The sequence below is a fragment of the Emydura macquarii genome, unplaced genomic scaffold, assembly GCF_026122565.2.
Source record: "Emydura macquarii macquarii isolate MOO-44397 ecotype Brisbane River unplaced genomic scaffold, CSIRO-AGI_Emac_v2 contig_1253, whole genome shotgun sequence".
NCBI lineage: Eukaryota > Metazoa > Chordata > Testudines > Chelidae > Emydura > Emydura macquarii.
In genome coordinates this window covers 86070634-86093257 of record NW_027131390.1, presented here as the reverse complement: position 1 = coordinate 86093257, position 22624 = coordinate 86070634, and the positions used below count along the sequence as shown (strand labels likewise).

General features: G+C 40.1%; 1 protein-coding gene across 6 annotated transcripts in view; it reads right to left on the bottom strand.

Moving 5' to 3' along the window:
• The window catches only part of CACNB4 (calcium voltage-gated channel auxiliary subunit beta 4), a 178845-nt gene that overhangs the window by 95825 nt on the left and 60396 nt on the right, over window positions 1-22624 (bottom strand). Inside the window, exons 1-3 of one of the 6 annotated variants that reach the window (XM_067549443.1) lie at window positions 8361-8573; window positions 7874-7964; window positions 4223-4287 (exon numbers count right to left, since the gene is read on the bottom strand). The exons of 1 other annotated variant lie outside the window; for it this stretch is intronic. In XM_067549443.1, coding sequence (XP_067405544.1) covers window positions 4223-4255 — 33 coding nt within the window. In that variant the 5' untranslated portion in view covers window positions 4256-4287; window positions 7874-7964; window positions 8361-8573. Of the gene's footprint in view, window positions 1-4222; window positions 4288-7873; window positions 7965-8360; window positions 8574-22624 lie in introns of those variants that run through there. 4 more of the 6 variants (XM_067549444.1, XM_067549442.1, XM_067549440.1 and 1 more) reach the window with 4 other exon arrangements.

Sequence of the window (22624 nt, the reverse complement as noted above, 5' to 3'; positions counted from 1 at the left end):
TGAGTGCAACAGGGGTGTAAATGCTCCCATTCTGATCTGGTAACATTCTGCACCAACTCTACACAAATGTAAACATCCACAGAGGCTGCAAGGCAGTGGAAAAGTCAGGCCCGTCTGCAAAGTGGGGTTAATAAAAATAATTCCTTTCTTCCACCCTTTGTCCATCTTGAAAAAGGTAAAAATCTAAAAGAAATAAAATAGTTGTAGGTATAGAAAAGTAATACTTTTGCTATATGCATATATTAACTTAGAAAGTTATTTAATCAGCTTCAAGCCTAAGGAATGCATGAGAAAGAAAAGAAGGGGGGGCTAATAGATAAAGAAGAAGCTGAAGGCCGAACAGACATCAAGCGCCTGGATACAGATAAAGGGCAAACCATAAGATGTAGAAATCAACATCTACCCCCTTCCTGCTTTTGCTAAGGCTATGTGCCAACCTAGGTTAATTAACGGGCCCAGTAGTCGGGAGTTGTCTTCCTTGAAAGGAAAACCCTTGACTAAACAATCCTGTTAATTAAAGGTCAAAAAGGCACCTTAAAAGACGCATGCGTAATGAGGTGTTAGAATATTATCGCACACCCTGCATAGAAAATTGGTTCATTAGCATGAACATGGAATGACGTTTGTATAAAAAAGACCATGTATGTAGTAGGCGGTCACGAAAGGTGTAAACCTTTTAGTACCCAGCCAATGGGGAATGAAGGGAGGGATTCTTTCGGCCGGGATAGAAAATATATACTGCTGAATAATAAAGGAGGGGCGTGCTCCTTTCAGAATAGATTTTTGTTCTGGAGTTGTGCCCAGCTTTGCAAACCTGTTAAAGAAATAAAAAGTAGTTGTTTTTTTTTTACTCTTTACCTGTATCCGATGTTCTTTATCAAACCCTTTTAGTCAAAGGTATTTCTTACAATCTTCTCTGTTTACACTAAGTTACCAGGACAGGCCGTGCCTACTGCTCCTGACACAGCACCTATTACAATGGAGCCCCAACCTTGGCTGGGGCTTCTAGGTGCAACTATCATACAATTTCATAAATAAGTGCCATGGATTTCTGCAGGACCTCTAGTCTATATGATGAACAAGAGCATGTCAACTAGCTCAGCACTGTTAATCTTTGAGGTTTAGGGAAGGGGTGAAAAACCTATATATATATATATTTTTTTTTAAAGTTTAAAAAAGTTAAGTTGATCTTATAAAGACCTGTGGGAAATTCAGGGAAGGCATAGCTGAGACATTCAGATTTTCTTTACTATAAAATAGGCCCATTCCATGCAGTTAAGTACAACTGTAAAAGTAAACCACAGTGATTTTCCTAGCCAATACACCTTATTGTCTTAAACCTTCTTCCTCATGAGTTTTTATACCCTGACTTTTCCGTTATCAGGATCCATACAAAGTATGTTGGATCCATACAAAGCACCCTTGGGTTAGTATTTTGAAACAGGCCATGTTGCCAAAAAGGGGCACTTTTTTTTTTTTTAGAGCTACCTAGAGCGCTACCTAATTTCCAAAGCGAGGGGGCAGCTTGTATTTTTTTCTCTCTCTTCTGTCTCTTGTGTAGCCTCAGGATATAGGTATTTCCTAGTTAAGGCATAGGTATAAGCTAAGGCAGTAATGCAATGAGCCTACGAGCTCAAGGCTTGCAAGGACAATAGGCTTAGCTAAACTAATCAAGGCCCAAGGCCCCAAAAGTATTAGCATAAAGAGCTAACGAGGAGTAACCCTAAATCATAAGCCATCGCAAGATAAACTGCTGTAATAAACAAGTACAACTAAATGGCTGACAGGTAACCACAAGATGCCAGTCGATAGCAAATTTAGATATTTTTAAGTTCGGAACATTAGCAGATGTCCAACCACAAGAATGCCATGGCAACTAATAGGCATATATTCTAAAAAGCATAAGGTAAAAGCCTACTAACCTGTGGGAGAAGGGCTCCTTGACAAGAGTAAGGTGAGGAAATACAGATAAGGAAAAGGAGCTAAAACCCCGACTGAGGATGCATTAGGTGTAGTGGGGCATCAGCGTAACATAAAAGGCATTTTATGGCATGATTTTATTTTATAACATTTCCTGGCATGATGACCACCAGTGGTGAGGATGGGGATGACTAACACTATGGGTTTTTCTTCAAGGGACCGTGAGAATATATGGACGCTCAGATGTGGGACTCTTTCACATATTATTTATCTACTTTGCTGGGTTGGTGTATCTGTGCTTTTGTTAGCTGTGCCGGTAAAAATGCTACAAAGACAAAACACCTTTCCTAAGTATAAATGCCTCTCCCGTGCACACCCGGGTCCTCATAACAACCAATACTTCTGGGTCTGGTCATGGGACAGAACTCTGACAAACTACAGAGTGTTAATTGACTTATCAATAGAACTAATACACAACCAATAGATCAGCCAGCAACTGTCTATGTATAAAACAAAGAAACCTTTCACCTTCTTCTTCTTGTCTATCTTCAAAAAAATCTTTGAATCTACCTCAATTGTGGTGCACTGTGACAGAATGGGAGTAGCCTAGCGCTGGCTCACCACTCCGTGAGCACTCCACATGGGACAAATTGGGAGAGAATTGATTAGGACTGGGTGATTAACCCGTTAACAAGGGGATTCAGATAGTCAGCTGACAACTGTAATGGGAGACAGGAAGGGCGAGAAAGAGGCTAGAAGGAAAGGCAAAAGAGCCCAGGATCTCAAAGAGGTGAAACCTCTTTTCCCACCAGCATACCCTGTGCCTCGGGTATACATTGAAGCTTGGGAAAAGCTTATGGTTATGGAGCTGCATAAGACACTGTAAATCAAGTACACGGTGATGAACTTCGTAAGAGTGTGTGAGGACTGGTTGCAAAGAGAAATGAGGTGAGGGAGTATGCTCTGTGATATGCACTTTTCTTTCCAGCCCATTGAAGGACACAGCCCCCCATCCCATCCCACCCCTTGCATACACAAACTTTGTTACATCTGTGAAAGTAGCAAGATTCTGTCTCTTTGTATCTTTTTTCTCCAACACAGCATGTACTTTTTATTACTTCTGTAGGTATTTTTCTTCACTTTCAACCACAATTTTAATCCTCCAAAATAAAATTAAATTAAATTAAAGCCTCATGCTAGCTAGTCCATCACCCACCTATCATTAATCATCACAGTTGGTAAAGTATGTTGCATGTATATAAAATAGTGGTTGTTGGGGCCCTTTTTTTTTGTTTGTTTGTTTTTGGGGTTTTTTTTTTTAAACAATTACGCATTTTAATAAACTTTAATAATTATTTTAATATCCATTTTTGGATCTATATAGATATGTACATTCACACACTATCAACTTTGTGCCTAATTCCAATAAATATTTCACCTCCATTTACTGCATTCTTTTTCCTGTCTACATGCTGCCTAATTAGTTACTCCATATGTGGTCTACCAGGAGAGCTCTATCCTGCCTCTGGCAAGAGGATGGACGCATAAAGAAAAAACTGACCTCTCTCTATTATGATAATATATTAATTTTGATGGTACTGATGTCTCAATCAGTACATTTCTTCTGTTCTGTAAATTCCACAGAATCACAATATAATCCTTTTATTGAATGAGGCAGTACTAATCTTCTGTCATTGCAGTTAAAAAAAAATTTAGCACTCTGATATAGGTGCAGTTTCAACATTAAACACCTCACTATGGACATCCAAAAGTCCACTCTGTTCTATTCATAGCTGGGCCAGAGTTCAGAGTAATTCTAATGCTTCTAGGTTAACATGAAGTAGTTCAGAGTATAATGTACATCTATTCCAGGTCAGTAAAAATCTACATAGCTTCACACCATCATAAATTTTACTCCCGACTGTTTCCAAAAATGTTAAATAATTACTTGCTGACTGCATTTAAACTGCATATTATGCATCAGCCAATTAGTTCAATTTATCATTGCAGTGTTATTGTCATGGTGAATGCCTTTTATGTCATATATAATCAATAGGTGATGAATAGATATAAGTAGGATGGGACTACAAGTATTTAAGAGCGATGAGTGTGTATTAGGTATATAAGTAAAGCATGGCTGTAATGCCAGGCCTACAGGTTGAGGCCTGTAAAATTTCAGTTTAGCCACATTAAATAAGGAAGCTTGACATATGGGTGTGATCTAAGAAGAACCCTAAAATCACAAGATTGCTCAAAAGAACAGTTCAACAGGTGATGTTACGAGAAATGTGTTGTAATGTACCTTTCTAGGCCGCAAGACGTCTGATTGTAACATCACAGAAAGTTCTGTGCTGACCACAGGTTACCCTGGAAACAGTTAACGTAAATGTTAATAAAGATGCTTATGAGAATAAGGGGAACTAAGAACAACCTATGAAAAGCAGGGCACCCCAAAATGTATGAGGTGTGGAAGTACAGACAAGGAAAGGATAGTTGAAACCATCCTGCGTATGATTAAGCTGTAGTTATGGTCATAACAAAAGGATAAAAGAAGTTCTGTGAGTAGGCTACAGTGGGAAGTCCTCATTGGGACAACCCCAGCACGAACTGTCCCTCTCTCGATAACCACCTGTTGAGAGATCTACCCACCTATGAAATCTTTGTGTATGAGAGTATGGATATAGCATTAGCTGGTGCATGGACTTTCTCAGTTTGTGCAAATGGGTATGTGAGTGTAACTTGTACTACAAACAAGATTTTTTAACTTGTAACTAACTGTGTTTATGGTTACTGTCCTCATTCTTCATGTGTCGCTAGAGCTTCCAAACCTATCTAATTTTAAACTGTAGCAACAGGTTCTGGACTCACTGAAATTTACCACAGAACGATCAATTCATTCCATTTAAAATAAAGACTACAGAATAAATTTGTCCAAGTCACTTTTGAATCAGATATGAGCTTATAAAGTGGTTCAGCCACTGAAAACATCTGCCCTCCAGGTCTATTAGGTAACCTTTTGGTAGAGTAAGCAATACTATTGAAAAGTTTAGGGGCTCTTCTGATGTCTGAGCTAGCCCATGCCTGAGGAGAGGCAGTGACATATGGGTGTTACAGTGGTAGATTACAAGAGTTGCCTAGAGAGCACTGAAGAGGCCCTTGAGGGCATACATGTTACAGGGCAGCAAAACGTACTAAACAATTCATTCATATGAAATGTACTCCACACCTTTAACGTAAAATCTAAGGGGAAAGTTTCACTGACACATCCCTACCAGAGTTGGCATAGCTTCTTGTCAAAGGGAAACCCATCCCCAAGGAGGGCAGGCAGTGTTTCAGCTTGATTTGCACTAGTTTTCCAGCTTTAATTCCTGCGGTGTCGCTATGGGAGCTCTGCTAGCGAGAGGTGCTGAATCAGCACGCTCATTGACCATACTCTTTCCTGAACAAGAGCCACTAACTTTCTAGACAGCACTAACCACCCGAGAGAAAGAAGTTAGCCCACTAGGGTTACACGGCTTTCTACTATTCAGGAGCTGCTCCAGGATTTCTGCCAGAGCATACTCAGATTATTCAGAATGCCATTTTGTTAGCTCAGCTCCCTCACTAAAGACCTAGATAAGTTCTGTAGCATTCTGAAGAACTGATCATCGTACAGATTAGTTTGCTGTGCTGGGTCATCGGTGTAGAATGCTATAGGGTTTGTTTTATAAGGGCAAGTGTCAGCTTTAATAAGGTGTTACTGTCCTAGCCTGACTCATTTTCATATATATGTATTTACTGCGTGCTGGAAGCTTTGTCAGTAGCAGTGGATACTTGGCCACAGCTCTGTTTACTGCAGAAAACAAGAGAGCAAAGACTGAATACATCTTTGTGCTTCCTTATCTTCACTAGATGCAGAATAGTTGAGTTAAGCCTTTTGATTCCTAAAAAAAAGAAACTGTATTTCTTTAATCCATGCACACTCCGAGTTACATCTATTAATGTGTTTGTACTGAAAATAAGTATAGAGGACCTGATACAGCTAGACTAGTTTTATTTTTTAGAATATTATTTTAATTGCATAGTCTTGCCCGTTGGATTTAAAGCTGCATTCACCCTCATTTCATGCTGCATGACACACCTTTCTTCTATATTACCATGACAGAATTGCCAGCCCCAAGAACTCAGAAATCATGAGTCATGATTCAAAATAATCATGACACTAGCTTAAATCATTAGATTTGCAAAAAATAATTAATTTGGTTCTTTTTATTTGCCTCCTGAAGTCGGAGCCCTTGGGGTTCAAATTTTCCATCTTTTCTTCATAAACATGATGGCTTGAAGCCTCCTTTTTTTAAAAAAAGTAACAAAAGATGAGATTCTCATGTATTCACATGATTTCAGAAGATGGGGCTGCTAAAAAAAAATCAAATATTGCACCATAAAACTTCAAGAGCTGGCAACTTAATGAAACCTTTGGAAACCTAGATGTTATTGCTTTTTTACCCTGCCCCAAACTTAATAATGATGATTATAATTTCTACCTTCTGCTGCTAACAAGATTCCTATAGTTTTAAATCATATTATTCAGATTGTTTTCTATTATACAGGTTTACTAGGTTTTTCCATTGTCATAAAACTGCTCTTCCCCAATTATCTTTGATGTGGGCAAACCACTTACAGCCACAATGAAATTAACAGGAGTTAGGCACTTTAAAAAAATCCCACTAGGCACCTATCTTCATCTTTAAGCATCTAAAGACCTTTAAAAATCTGGTTCTTAGTCACAAGTGATACAGCTCTACTGTACTAACCACTATCCAACAATTTAGCCATCCCAACCACACATAGTCCATTACATTTCCAATTTTTTCATCTTACAGGGCAGCTACACTCTGCCAAAGGACTGAGGGGGTGGAAGGAGAAATAAATTTAAAATGTTTTTCCTCCAAACCAGTGCATCAGGAATTGAAACAGTTTCCAAGAACACAAGTTAGTTCCAAGTCTACAGATACACTTAGATGGTTGTAAAACGTCATCTCTAGAAGAACTAAAATCTTCATTTATGCTTTTGGTATGCCAGTTTTAACAGCAGCTAAAGAAAACTACTGACAAATCAAAATAGAAATGCAGGTAGAGTGGGAGGGGGGAAAAGAGCACAGTTGAAGGAAATAAAGTGGTTTCCAAATTGACCTAAGGAAACAACATTTCTAGAGATTCAAATACTTTAGACTACCTCTTCTTTTTTTCCCAAGATGGCACAGTGCATTCCTTAATTTCAAATTCTGAATATTTCTGATTCCTCTCCACCTGAAATAAATTGGCTAAGATAAATTGCTAGCATGTGAGGCAACATGTAGACAGATTACACTTTGCAGTTGGAGCCTGATAAGACCACATTACCAGACAAGAAAAAAGCCTTATCTGAAGTGATATAGGATCTTATCATTCTCCTGCGGATGCCACATTTTTGGGCACATACGTCTGCATTGACGTATATAAACTATTTTATGTTATAATCTGTGTATTTTGTGACTTGGCCATAAGCCTTATGTAACACATTCCCATTTAATATGGAACAGCCTGTGCATCGCTGTGGTAATCTAAGCAATTTTCTTTCCCCCTGGTAATTTTGCCTCTCACAGCTTCTGTTTAGCCACTGAAGAAAGAAGGTGCCTGTGCTAGCCAGAACCACTACCACCTAAATAAGATTTACAGGCACTAATGATTAATATTCCCCAACCTAAGATCCATGCTATGCCCAAAATGACATGGGTTTTAGGATCCCCAATGAATCTTTTTGTTAAGATTTTAATAGGTTTTGCTAGAAGGACTGTTATCATGAGGTAGGGGGTGGAGGGAATTATGTCCTAATTAAACAAAAATGAAAACACCTCAGCCTCTTTTGGACTGTATCTGAACGCTACATTCTGCCATTGTGATACTACAGGGTTATATTATAGCAAACACTTACACTGTCTCTTTGTTAAGAAAATCAAATGCATCTGCACTGATCACTTGGACAGAGAGCATATAACACAGATGGCAGCTCAGAAACTCCGTTCCTGCTGGATCAAACAAACATTAAGTATTATATAATGAACATCTTTTCCTATAATGCTGATGAATACAATATGTATATTAGCTGTAACTGCTTCTGCATACGTAAAACCATCTTCTGTGAAGCATTCATACACTCCCCGAGAGCAGAAGTGTAGCTTGTAATCCATAAATTATGGTACACAAAATGCTTCCAAGCCTTTCTTGGAAGCCCCTAAATTTTATTGCTTGACAAGAAATTATGTAATGGAGAATTATTTCAGGTGACTCCAAACTGTCTACAGTGCAACACCAAGCAATCAGCTAAACCCAGAAACAAAGCCTGATTCTTTCTCTCTGTCCTCTGCATATCCTGTTAGGCTGTTCAGGGAAAAAAAAAGGTTATTGAGAAAAATACTTACCGCTTCCGAGTCTTCAAATCCATGCAGGTACAAATTGTCATACATGGAGGTCTGATAATCCAAAGCACACCTCTCAATGCAAAACTGAAATTGCTACAAAGCCACAGCTAGGGTTAAAATGTAGAAAAGGCCTATGCAGAGGAGCGAAGCCTGCCTTATCAATTTTCTGTGGATTCCCCAGCCAAGATGCTATTCATTCACATCATAGAGGGGAAAGTTATCCCTAGAGGCAGCCCAGACCTGGCATTTTATCTGCATTCCAAATACAAAGCATTAAAGCAAACCGTTCCCCAACCAAGGGCTGATGACAGCTAGAAAAGAGCTCTGTGATTGGCTGAGCTACTCTGCTCGCTTTAGTCAGCTGGAAGAGCATTGTCTTTGATAGTGGATGACAAGCCGTAGGCTTACACCTTTTCAAAGTGCTCTTCCCTGATTATTTCCTCTCTTACACATACACAATAAAATCTGATTTCAATTAAAAAGGGAGCGTTTTTAACATATATGGAGAGTTTACACTACTGAATACATCTTCCCATTTGTTAAACTATGTATTATACATATGTACTGCAGATGTTTGAAAGATTTTTATTTCTAAATCAAAGTGTAAGAAAAGAATACAATATTTCTAGAGAAATGATCTGCATTTAACAAAAACTGTAATTTAAATGTAAAAAGGGGCAATAAGTAATTTAATACAGCAGGGAGAATGGGGGAAAACAAATGTTAACAAGAAGGAGCTCTCTGCACTAATTTTTTAATATCCTCTCTAAATTATAGTACTGCATTTGGAATGGGGGGGACACGTCACTTCCTTAAACACCAATTTTAGAAGTGAATAGAAACCAAAAGAGTCTACTCCCTCTATTTATACTTAGGCAGTAGTATAAATTTTATCTTTCTAGTGAGCAAAAAGTTACAGTTAACAGATATTTTTCCTTCAAAAGCTGCTTCCAATGAACTATGCAAATGGATTTGACTCTAATGTTCCTTTTTATTCTAAGCAAAAGAAATCAGTATGTTCAATATTCCTTTGTTTAAAAGTGTAAATTGCTCAAAACCTTGCACTCTCACCTAGACAAATGCACATGGGGCCAGATTGTGAAGCTTTGACTCACGCAGGTGAGTCTTTACTCACAAGAAGAACTGTCCAATTTGAGATGAGTCACTAGCTACTAGTAAATGGGATTATTTGTATGAATAACTGCTCCCCAACAGGAACCAGGGGCTCACCAGCTACGTGTTGCATGTTTCATTCTTAGCAGATGTAGTAAGCTTAAAGTGAACCATTTTCAGTAAGCACCAAATAGCACCACCTTTCCAGCAAGAACTACTTCCCTTTTGGTGTTCTGTCTGATACGAACAGAAAGCTATTTTCATTAATTCCCTGAACTTTAATCATAAAGTCAGAAATTTAGCCTCTCTGTTTGAGTGAGCAAAGGCAAATTCCTTAAAGGGAAACACACACACAGGACAACTCTTTTACAGTGAACTTTTCTTTTGCACATAGTAACTTCATTGTGGGTAAAATTCTCACACACTCATGACAAACATGTTCTGAGTAGGAAACAGCATAGGCAGTGGGGAAATGATGCCTACACACTCCAGCCTGCAGGCATGCCCCACATAAAGGGGAGGAAATGGGCACACTTTACCAGGGCCCAGTCCAGTCCAAGGCACCTGGCCAGATGGCCACAAGCCCATCACCATGAGAGGGAGGCAAAACACAAATCAGGCTAAATTGTGGACGTTAGACTTTGACTACATGTTATTTATATAATTTTAGTGAGTATGTTTTAACCTATGTACCATCAAAGACTGCAGATGGCAGGCTATATGACACAAACACTTAAGTCATCTTGCTGTTTCATCTATGGCGTATGGACTCGCAAGAAAAATTGACGTTAGTGAGACCATTCATAATTTTGCAATGAAAAAGGCCAGAAGAGTTCTAAAGTGAAAGGGCCTCTCTATGCCATTTCATAAGTCAAATATACATACTTCTTTCATTAGCGTGTCAGTGGGGAATAGGATGGGGGCCCATGTTATGCATTTGCGCTGGGTCCAGCGAAATGTTGCTTTTAGCCTACCTACAGGCAGAGTCTGGGGTGCATAGTCTCTGTATCTGCATAAACATGGACTCAGTGGCCATACCCCAAGTCCTTCCAAGTCCATTCTTTAGGGTGGCTGGGCTGGTTTAAGGCATAGGCATTATAGGCCCTGGATTTACAGATGAGACTCACAACTTTCTTTTTAAAAGAAATATATTTTTAGGCCTCATGGATGCAAAGGATAGCTCAAAAATGTGGCCCCTGAGTCTGCAGACAGCCTGAAACAATAACTCCAAGGAGGCATGAACTACCCTAGGCATCTTGACTCTGAAACCTCCTGCCACTTAGAGAAGGGCAGAGCCATTGGGCAGGGCCAGAATGGTGGAGACCCCATGCAAGGCAGTTCATGTGGGTTTTCTCATGCTTTATTTCTAGCACTACTTTGGTGCCTAGGTTACAAAAATCACAAAGAAATGGGTCTAAGTTTCCACACTGTAGTGGAAGCCACATAAACATGACTTTTAGGAACAAGACAGTGGATCTGATTTTCCTTACGTCAGTGTAACTCCCTTGACACCTGTTTAAGTTTGATCAAAATCAGGCACCTGGCTACTACAGAGTACTTATGCATATGCCTAACTTGTAATATGGGAGTAGTCACAATGAAGCCAATAGGACTGGAGATTATCTTTGTATTTGCACAGCACCTAACATAATAGGGTCCTGGTCCAAGACAGGGATTCCTAGGCACTACCACGGTACAAATAACGTGTAAAGATAGACAAGTGCGTAAGTATTTCACTGAATCAGGGCCTAAATTGGGTCCTAAGAGATCAAAAAAACTGACAGTTGAAGAATATAGTGATCTCTGGATATATTTGCAACTATTTGCAGCATGAAGCAGCAACAGCACCTGGAGTACCATACATTATAGAATTTCGTGCCACACCTCTAATTCATTGATTTTTTTAGTCTGCCTGGCTAATTAACCCTTTAGCTGCTGTGCTTGCTGTGCTATCCATTAGTTCATTAAAGTCAGTAGGGTGATAGGAATCACCAAGACAATATAGGAACATGTAGCAAAATCATCACTTTTAGTCGACCTAGCTGGACCCAGAACATTCAGCAACAGCTAAATTACCAAGCACCTGATTCAGTAACAACATACATTGTTTATGAATCACAGAATCCTATGACAGGCTAAGAAAGCCCAAAATATCAGCTTCTGCAGTCTTACACTGTACAGATGTTGGGTGGGTTTTTGCTTATTAAATCTCTGAATAATAAATAAATACAGTTAAAACTAAAACTTTCCTCATGAGTTATTCCTCTTCCACACTATAGAATAAAATAATTATTTCACAAGGTTAGTTGGCAATGCTAAAAACAAACAAAATTATTGACATTAAAAAGCTGAAGATAAAAGCTTAAGCTTCATTGAATCAAACTAGAAAACAAAATTCTAATTGTTCATATAACTCCCACTGGAGAACTGAAGTTAAAGTGCTGCTCCTACATTTCACTTATAACAATTCCTTGTATTTACATGACACCTCCCTACAGATCTCAGTGTGCTTTACAGACACCCTCAACTGAGTGAGGCAGGCAACTATTATTCTCATTTTGCAGATGAGGAAATGGAGGCCAAAGAGGTTCACTTGATTTCCTAAGATCACACAGTGAGTCAGTCAAATGGAAAACCAGGCCTGAAACTTAAATCTCTTGATTTTCACCCCTCTGCTTAGCCACAGACAACTTTCATCCTCATTCATTCTAGTGGGAACCTCAAAATTGAGAAGTGGCCATGCATTTGGTACAAGAAAAAAAAGTTCCAAAATGAAGAAAATTTAAGGAATGGGGAAATAACATTGCCTGTGGATTTATATAGAATGTGGCTATTTTAAAAATATTAAGTCTGTGACACAAGCTGACTAAAAATTATATACTTTCACAAACAAACAGTCACAATTTTGTATCTATGGGGTTTAGGTTAGTTTAGGGAAGCTATTATTGTTAACAGCAACTTTGATCTCTAGGTATCTAATTTACAATTGGATCAGACAGATAGTGATTTACACTTACATTTATTACTCTCCATACTCACATCCCTCAAAGTCTTGCTACTTCGAGGGTGCCCAAGAAGTCAGGTAACAATACAACACAACAAATGAACAAATACACAAATCCTCCAAGTTATTCCTCCTCTATTCCTCCTCCAACATACCTTCTGCCCTAATAGTCTCAAGCTTGAAAACATTTATGCACGAGCATACATTTACTCAGGCAAGTAAGCCCACTGTCTTTCAAGGGAGTCTTCACGTGACTAAAGTCATGTGTGTACCTAAGTGTTCGTAGGATCAAGACCTCAGACAGAGATCTTTCAGGGAGGATTATCTTCATCTTTGGTCCTGTACAGCAAGTAAATTGTTGGCTCTAAAAAAATTTTGTATTTATTAAAATCCACCCATGGCTTGTCACTGGCCCACTGGAAACGAGACAGCAGTGGAGTCTAGCCATTTCCTAGCTGACAGTAGGTCACATGACAGAAGACACCATCACAACAGACACTGATTGGTACCCTCATCTAAAAGGCCAAGTATTGAACAGCCCTGGAGATTGAACTGCCCAATCATCCTCCTGGAAGCATGAAAGGTAACAGACCACCCATCACACCCCTGTATCTCCAAGTGTAATGCTGCAAGGGTCTTCGTCTCCAGCGCCTCTTGCAGGCCATCTGCCTCTCACCAGATCTTCTGTGGCTCAGCCCTCCAGTCAGGTCAGAAACTTCAACTCTTTCTGGGGTAACAAAAGGTCCAACTGAAACTCCAAGCTAAAGCTCCAGATAAGTCTCCCACCCCTCTCCAGCTCCACTGAGTGTTCTTACCTGCCTTCCCTCAGGACCACCCCCTGGCAGGAGCCTAACCTGCTCCTGCAGTTAGGTTGGCACACCTCTTCCTCAGGGGCTGGTAGGGCAATACAGGCTCTCCCTCTACTCTGGGTTCCTGCTCAGGGACCCTGTACTAGCAGCTGGGTCTGCTTCTCCAGACATGCTGTTGTTTCCCTGGTCGAATTCCTACTTGTAAACTCCCTTGTAGCGTTTCCCCACAGCCTGTGCTTAACATGGCTTTCCTTTGGTTCTCAGGCCTCTGCTAAATTAATGTCTTCCTCCCCAGTCAAAGTCCACTAAAGTGCTTCTACTAATCCTACCTCAGGGGCTCCACTAGAGAAGGATGCCCTTTCCCCCTATGGGTTCTCCTACTTACAAGACAGCCCTGCCTGTGTAAGCCCCACCTCAGAGCTCCCATCCACGGGAGTCCACCCTTGCTCCCTGGGGATTTCCATATCTGCAGGGAAGTGCTACATTATCTCCCCCATAGACTGCATTCCCAGCTCTTTTTAAGTAGTCCTTTCTGATCTGCAGCTGGGGTCACTAGTTATCATTAGGTTGCCATATCACCATCAGTGGGGGGCTAGCTGGTAGCCAGGTCAGAGGCAAGGTAGCCTGGCTTGCCTTAAAGGGCCATCCAGCCTGTGACAAGGTGAAGCCTTCCCTTAAGTCAGGGTTGGAGACCACTGTGATTTGGGGAGATTTGCAATGGTCCTGGCTGTGCTGTGCTTATTCTGTGAATAAAGAGAAGGATTTCAATTTCCAGGGCTCTTAATTTGGTACTCTTTAAATTCCCACTAAATTACCTATATACAAATGACTAGGTGAATTTCCATGGCCTGTGTTATGTAAGAGGTCAGACTAGATGAACTCTTCTGTTTTAAAATCTGATTTAATTAATATTTTTAAAAATCATTCTGAGGTAAAAAATAAATGAAACAACAAATACAAGTTTTTTGGGAAAACTTTTAAATGCTAGATTATTTGAAGGAACTTTTAGATGCAAGATCAGAATCATTTGTTAATTAAAAAAAAGGCTATTAAAAAAGAAGAAGAAATCACGTGTAGTGAACTTTCACACACGTTTGTAATGGAATGATTTAATCCCCAAATCAGTGGAATTATTCTATGTCCTTTTTTACTTGTCTTTTCTCTTACTTTTTAACTCTAGATGTCATTGTAGCATACAGGGGTATTAATATATATATATATTTATTAACTGGTTATGCTGAATAGCTTTTAAAAGATGTAATTAAAATATTTTAATTCATTCAACAGGACTGTATTTAAAACTGTAAGTCAGTAGAAGCTGGAAGAAAGTTGTCAAAGGGTCCGATTCTGTATGCTTAACACACTGGAGAAGTTGCACTCGTTTCACTGGAGCTATTCACATGACTTAGCTAAGAAGAATTTGGCTAGAGGTTTTTCCCCCTCAAACTGCTGAACTCTATGGAAAATAAAACTGACATGTTATGCTGCACCATGGATCCCCTAGTTTATATGTGGTTTTGTGACCAAAACGCAAACAAGGAGATACCTGAAATACTTAAGAACTCTAATGGGAACCCTAAATCCATATCTAGATCTGTGCTAAATATTTATGAGATAGTCCCTTTGACCAGTAAACTCTCTCAGTCATGTCCTTCAAGACAATTAAAAAGAAAAAAAATGACTCTGTACTGCAGGTTAAGGGTAATCCGCCTCAGTGATCTTCTGTAGAATGGAGATCTGCCTTTTCAGATTTGGAAATTAACCCTCTTGGTGCTGGTCTTGCAGGTTAGCTGCTGTGCCTCTGTTGTTCATTTAACATTGGGGTGAAACGGGTAGAATATTAAGCTGTATGTGGAATGTTCAGACCCACAGCGTGTTCTCCTAGACAAACCCCTGAGCAGGAGTTAAAGGGCCAATGTTCCATCAAAGATTAATGTGGGAAGCTCTAATGCACCTGTTAGAGCAATATCATTTCAATCTGGCTACACTGATTGCCTTGCTGAATGAAGGCTCTGTTAGCAACCTGAAGCACCAGAAATAATCTCCTTTTACTGACAGCTAAGAGCTTTACAGAATACAACATAGTCTGTGCAAAGAACTCAGAAAATATCAACTGAATGGAGCTTCTATGCACAAAGGTTTCTACTGCCTGTAACAAGGGATCTTGGAAAATAAAAGCAAATTTCCTAAACAAAGATGAATGTGTACGAATTACACTCTCACATCCATGCAGACCCATTGACGTTGGACATGTGTGAGGGTAGGATATGGCCCTGGGATTAGTTACATGAAAACCATACAGTTGAGCAATGGAGACAGTTAGAAAGCATCATTTAGGTGAATGTCATTGTTGTCTTGGAAACCACTGCATAATCACTACAGTTACAATGGTGTGACTCGGTGCAGTGACAATACCAAGTTCACCTGAAGTAAGGCATTAACTCTGGCTTTCCTTCCTTCTCACCTTGAATGGGTGCTCAAGGGAGGAGCTAATGGAGGACTGAAGGGGAGTTAGAGAGAGGTGGTCAGTGGGCAAGCAGGGCTCTACACCCAGGTTCTGAGGAGCGGGTTAAAGCTCCAGATGGAAATGATTACATAAGCATAACCAACTCCTGTCCACCATAATCACACCCCTAAGCACAGGGCCTGGCTAAAGATTGTGGAAATGGTTAGTGAGAGACTTTTTTAGGATACACTGTATACTTAACTGACATATTTTACATAAAGTGCACGCATGAAGTGTGGTGGGCGATACAGGGGAAGGGGATATAATGCCTGCTGCTACAGAAGTGGAACCCAGCAGTTTTCTCCTTTTATCCCCAGCTATCAGTTTATATTATTTTTCACTGGGTTACATTTTCAAGGCTGTCTTCACAAGGTACAATTAGGGCCAGGATTCCAGCCTTACTCTGGCCTTCTAGCAAAGTAGTCAGAAAGCCTATTTAACCTGGGAATTCCTGTTCCATAAGGAAATCCCTGTGCAGCATTCCTGCTCTTATGACGTTTCCTCCTCCAGCCCCAGATGTAGGGGGCATGCCTTGGAAAAGAGGCATAGCCAGGCAGTTCTGTGTTCCAGCTATCTCTGACTGCTGGAATGGCCCCTGGGTGCTGTTAACAGCTGACAAAGAGCAACATGCAAGAGGCCAATTTGTTGCAGTGCCCCAAAAGAACAAGTTTTACTGAGCCTACAAAACCAGGGCTCTCTACTACATACCCTTGAGTGCCATCTACTGGTGGATTATCTATTAACTGTTTACATATACATAGCCATCACTTACTAGAGCACTCCTATAACAGTGTTTGTGGTATGCCACTGGGTCTGATTTAAACCTGGGATTGAACAACTTCCCAGCCAGCTTCAAGATCCACCAGCCGCCGCCCTTTTCCGGTGCTGCATTGAGTATAACTGAGCTGCAACGGCAAATATGGCCCTTTCTCTTTATTTTAAAAGGAAAACAGATTCTCTTTCATATGGCTCAAAGGCCAGTTGTGTTAACAAGGGCCTTGCATGAGTAGTACTCTCCAGTTCAGTGCAAATGAAGTCAAACATTAGGTCAGATCTACACTATTACCCATTATATACAAGCTTTTGTATTTTAATATGTTTTGCCTTATTTTATCCACTGATAAAAATAATGAAAATTACTGAAAATTGGGTTAACTTCAGAGGCAATGCAGTTGTTGGTTCTGAACTGCCATGCAGGAGAACCCTAGGGTCAGTTTTTGGCCATGGTTTCTCTTGTCCTAAGCCACCAGTTTGAGAGTACTGCAGAAGTGGCACCTTCAAATCAAAGGAGAAGGAGAGTCTCCTATCACTTAAAAAGTGACCAGACAATGATCTGGACTAACAAAGGACTTGGACTACCTTCTACAATTTTAGGATGGTGACAGTGAGGTGTGGGTGAGTAACACTGAGAAACAGGAAGCATCCTCAAGGTTTGAAGAAGAGAGTGGGAGATAACTCAGAACTAAATTTATTCTCAGAAATATATTTCTTCTCTTCAGTGACCAGTTATTACTATCTTGCTCTCATCTGTGTGCAAGTGTATGCCTGAGCATGGTTGATTAGTTCACACATGAAATGTTTTATAGTGACTAACACAAGTTCTATGGAATGTGAATTTACTTAAAAAATAGGTGGGCGCAGTTATTTCAAATAGCTTCAGGGTAGGTAATATAAATTTGTACATAGTGCACAGGCGTGGGATTCTGGAGACCTGGGTTCTATTCCCAGTACTGCCACTGGCCTTCTGAATGACTTGGCAAAGGCAATCCACTCTCTCTGCCTCCGTTTCCTCATCTGCAAAATGGGGACAATGATATTTACTGCCTTTGTAATGTGCTTGGAGATCCACTAATGAAAAGTGCTACATAACAGCTAGGTATTATCATAAGTCTCTTTGGTTTCAACTCACCTTTGCTAACCCACTCCACAAAGTCAAGTTAACAACACAAGTAAAGGAAAATATGTAGGAATGAGTAAAGTAGGATACAAACAACTGCTGAACTAACCCTAGCCATTAAAACCCTGAAGATGTTTACCATTTTTCTCAGCGTTAGTCATGTCTCCAATCTAAGGATGTACAAGGGGCAGATTCTTAGCTCGTGTAAACAGACATAGCTCCATTGAAGTCAGTTGAAGATCTGCTCGGAAGTTTCTTTACACCACTATTTAATTGTCTGGCTGTTGGCTTTTGAATGATCTGAGCCACTGTTTCCTCTCTAATCTTAGGGTGCTGCTAGTGCAATGCTCTCAACATGTGTGGCCTGAAGAGAAAGAAAATGTGGCCAGGATTTGAACCTAGTTCTCCAGAGTAATAGGCTCTTTTGGAGATGAGCTTCCCAAGAAGTTGTGCAAATCAACGACAGATAAAATACTTGGCAAGATTCACAAACTGAAAGTTTTGAGAAATCAGAATTATCTTCAGCCTGCGTTTAAAAAGTGATATAGTTCATCTAATGTCATTGTGTAGAGAATTGCCTCAGGTCACAGACCAAGACTCTCCATTCCATACTTGGGCAACACAAAAAAAATTAGCATCCAAAGAGTGTGTTTGTAGTGGGGGGGGAAACAAAGGCAGACACAAGAGCTGTATTGGTATATGTGGTTTTATTGAACCCCTTCCTTCTAGAGATCTTAGAGCACATAACACTAGTGCTCCAGAAGCTGCAGTAGTTGTCAACAAACTTCCAGCTGAAACTCACATGTTGGTTTTGACCGATAAAGTCCTAAATGTTTTGAGACTTGTTGAGAAATTGCCTCTCTCTCTCCATATGATACTGCCATAGTTGAGATCAGCAGAGGTGCTCAAAGGGGTGCTCCATCAATTAAAAGAGGAAGGAACAGCCAGCAAAACATGAATGGTTATCTACGTCAGAACTTGCTTCCATCCACTGGAAAGAGACTGATTTTCTTAACACCATTCTTTTCTCCCCAGGCATTTGAGATGGAGAGTTGGTGTGATATGATAGTGAGGCTTTGATGTGGGAGCGATACCGTTATTGGTTTATAGGTTTTTTGGATTACTGTTGGAGTATGGAGCAGCTCCAGAAGGTATCATCATCACTTTTTTATTTATATTTAAGAAGACCCAAAGTAAAATAGTATTTTGGACGTGTCTTTATATTGAGGATTCGGTGGCCTACAACGGTGTGTATTTGAGTTATGTTAAAAGTATGTACAGCACCGGATAGGTGGTTTAAATATTGAATTTGCAGTCACAAATGAATCTACTAGTGCCCAGTTTAACAGTTTTTACGGTGTGATGTAAGGCACCATCTATTCAGTAAGGCTTTTACCTGACATTGCTACATTTAAAGCTGCTATGAAGTGTGAAAGCTTCATTGTTGCATGTTATTTGCATTCTCATGATGTAAAGCATTTACAAGTGGGATGGAGGGTGTAACTGTTCGACCCTTATTATTCTCTGCATTTAACTTGTTTGTCCAATTGCTGTTTCTTAAAAAGAAAAAAGAAAAAAGGCACAAAAGTAAATGTTCAATAAATAAATCCTATATAAATGCAAAGAGGCTAAGATGTAGTTGCTGTGGGACACCAGGAACCACAAACTTGAATTTCCTGACTCTGCTTGAATTCATAGTCACAGCATTATATTAATCTGGGCCCACATTTTTAAACTTGAGTGCCTAAATTTAAGGACCTAAATCCATATTTAGGCACCTAAATTAAAGCAGCCTGATCTTGATAGGTGCAGAGCACCGAAAACTCTCATTGACTTCAAAGGTCACTTTTGAAAATCAGGCCACTATGATTTAAGTCCCTAAATATGGAGTCCAATTTTAAGCATCCAGTTAAAAATGTGGTGGTGTGTTTGTTTGATTGTTTGTTTGTTTTGGGGGAGTATTACTTTTAATTTTTTTTAAACTCGCATACCAAAATCTGTGAGACAGAGTAGCACACCTTCATTCATTTCTTATTTTTAACCTTAAATTCCTCTCTTATGAGTGGTAATCAGTTTCCTAAGAGCTGTAAGAGTTGATGCTGAGTGATGCTGAACACCCATCAGGCCTTTATATTATGAGTTGATGTAATTATTAAAAATTGTCAATAAAAGTCAGTTTAAAAATTTATGGGATGCTGATGCAGTGCCTGAAGATGTGAAAAAAAATGTTTTATATTGGTAGTTAAAGTCACCACTTCATCCTTGAAGCTTCATCAATACTGAAAACACAAAAAACAACAATAATCAATCAGGGCTTGATCCAAGTCTCATTGAAGTCAATGGGAATATTTCCACATAGCCAAGGTCTGAATCATAATTATTGGTATGTGAAGGTAAATAATGGGTGAAGTAGTACTGTAAGTGTAGTGTGGTTTTGGACAAGGACCAGTGGTTACCTTACATTCCAGTTTTAAAATCAAACACAAATCTTTATTGAATAATACCTAGCATGGGTTGTCAGCAGGGCTTAAACCCAAGACCTTAAGCATCCCTACTCCTTGAGCCAAAGGATTAATTCCATTAGCAGGTAGCAGTAGTGGATTGTTATCCTCTGTGAATTAGTAGTGAAAGAAGATGCAACATAGATTGTGCAAGCATATTCCATGCAAGTTTGTGAACTGGAGCATATCATAGAAGCCACAAGACTGTGAATGGTGAGCTCTTCAAATCTCGTGAATGAGGTGATTGCATGCAATCCTGAAACCTTCTTTCCCTCCTGGTCAGTTTTAACCTCCCAAAGCCACAGGAACATTGGTGATTTAACTAGACACCATTCTTGGGACTGCTGACGGACACATATTTTTGACAAAATATGATCCTCAAATGTGAGGCCTTGGGAGATGGAATGGACAAAGAATGGATGGACTAAGTAGCTGGAGACTAGTAAGGATGATGTTGCCAGTTAAAATGAGGTCATTACTTCTTCCTTAATTGACAAGATCTCATTGGAAGTTTTTATAGCATTAATACTCTTATGAAAAATAGCAAATTCACTACTTTGGTTGGTGCCTTTGTAAAGAAAAGACTGACCACAGCCCAAAGCCTTACGAGCTGAGATCCAAACCTCACTAACCGATGTGACACCATAGGTGTGAAGGACAGGCTGGAAGCTGCCACAAGGAAGATAGAAAGACTAAGATCAGTTAAAGGAAAAAGAAATCCATGGACTTCTTCCTAAATATCTGTCTTACAGACATTCTCGAGAAGTACAAGAGACAGGCCATGGCGTAATTGCCAACTTGTAAAGACATTTGCCACACAAAATTCTCCAAACATGGGGTGTTTGGGGGTTGCTATGGGCTTGTGTTCACATCCTGGTGAATTATAGGTAACATTTTTTAAGAAGGTAAGAGAAAAGAGTGAAGAAAAATAACCTAGAATTTAAAGAATGTGGCCTCCAGACCCTCAAGTTATTTTGGAACATCTCTTGAAAAAGTGTTGCTCCTTTGTTCGCATGGCTCCCTTGTGCCCCCTATGGTTCCCATTAAACGCCCCAGGGGTTACCCTTTTCCCCACCTGCATTGTTCCCCTGGCCCATGTGACTTTCCCCTTCCCCACTTCTGCCCCGCTGCTTCCCCTGCTCCCCTCACCATTAGATATGGCTGCCTCCCCTCTTCTGCCTCCGAGATACAGAGTTCCCTGTCCCATGTAGGCTCCCCTCCAGGCACAGCTCAGTGGTCCCCACCCACATAATCCAGCTGGCTGCCCTTTTCTTTCACTCTTTCTCTCAGAGGCAGACCTCCTGCCCTGATAGGAGTACCTGAGAGACAGCTGAGGTGGGATGGGCAGGAGCTGACTACAGCTGAGAGAGTAGGGATGGGTGAGTGAGGACTACCAGGAGAGGAGCAGCAGTTAACGATGTTTCTTCTTGTTGTGCCACAACAGAGCCCTGAGATATTTGGTTAACTAGTGTCCCAAACAGATGGGTTTTGAAAATCCACAACTGTCCCAGCCTAACTGAGACAGTTTGCTGCTATGACCATTATCTCTTCCCCAGCCCACCACCTGGAGCACCCTCAGAGGTACTAAAACGAAGCTGTGCCTGTGTTCTCCACACTCAGCAAGCATCTCTGGGGCTGACTCTCATTGGTTTCAACATGGGAGAATTTCTACCAAGACTTGCTATCAGCTATTATTGGAGAACCACACAACAATACTTACATTGTCTGTCCCCCTTTAGGGTGTGTCTAGACTAGGATAAAAGAGTATTTTTAAAAGGTGTTTGCTAACTCGTTTTAAAAGCCTACTGTAGACAAGGTGAGCTGTATTTTAATATGGATGTTAGCTGGTCAAAGTGAAATCTAGGAGGCAGGATTCAAAAAAAAAAAAAAAAAAAAAAAAAAAAAAAAAAAGACAGTCTACACAGACCATTTTCTTCTCTTTAAGGAGTTTCAACAGTGGTGTCAATATCCTATAGATTTAGAGTATTTTCTCCATGCTTTTATAATCTGTTTCCCCGTATGGCTGCACAGAACCCTGCACACTTTGGCAAGGGGCTCTTTTATTTATAAAGTTATTGGCTTCCATCACCTCACAGACTAATGAAACAGTGATAGTTAATAGATCGGTTACAAGTATTCAAAATGCTGTATGCTGTTAATGTGGATAGTTATTACTGTTCGGTTTGGCTGGGGAAAGATGAGGTGGGGAACTGTACCTGTAAGAGACTCTGGCACGAGCCAGTTGGAACCAGTTCTGCAGAGAGTCATGTTATGCAACGCTGAGCAGTTAGAATTCAGACCCTGAATGAAGCAGAGTGTTGCCAGGCTGTTTGGCTCGGCGTGATTACTGACCACCACCATCTATGGTTTGGACCATCAGTTCTTGGAGGCAGGGATTATCTCTTTGTTATATATTTGGATAGCTATTAGGACC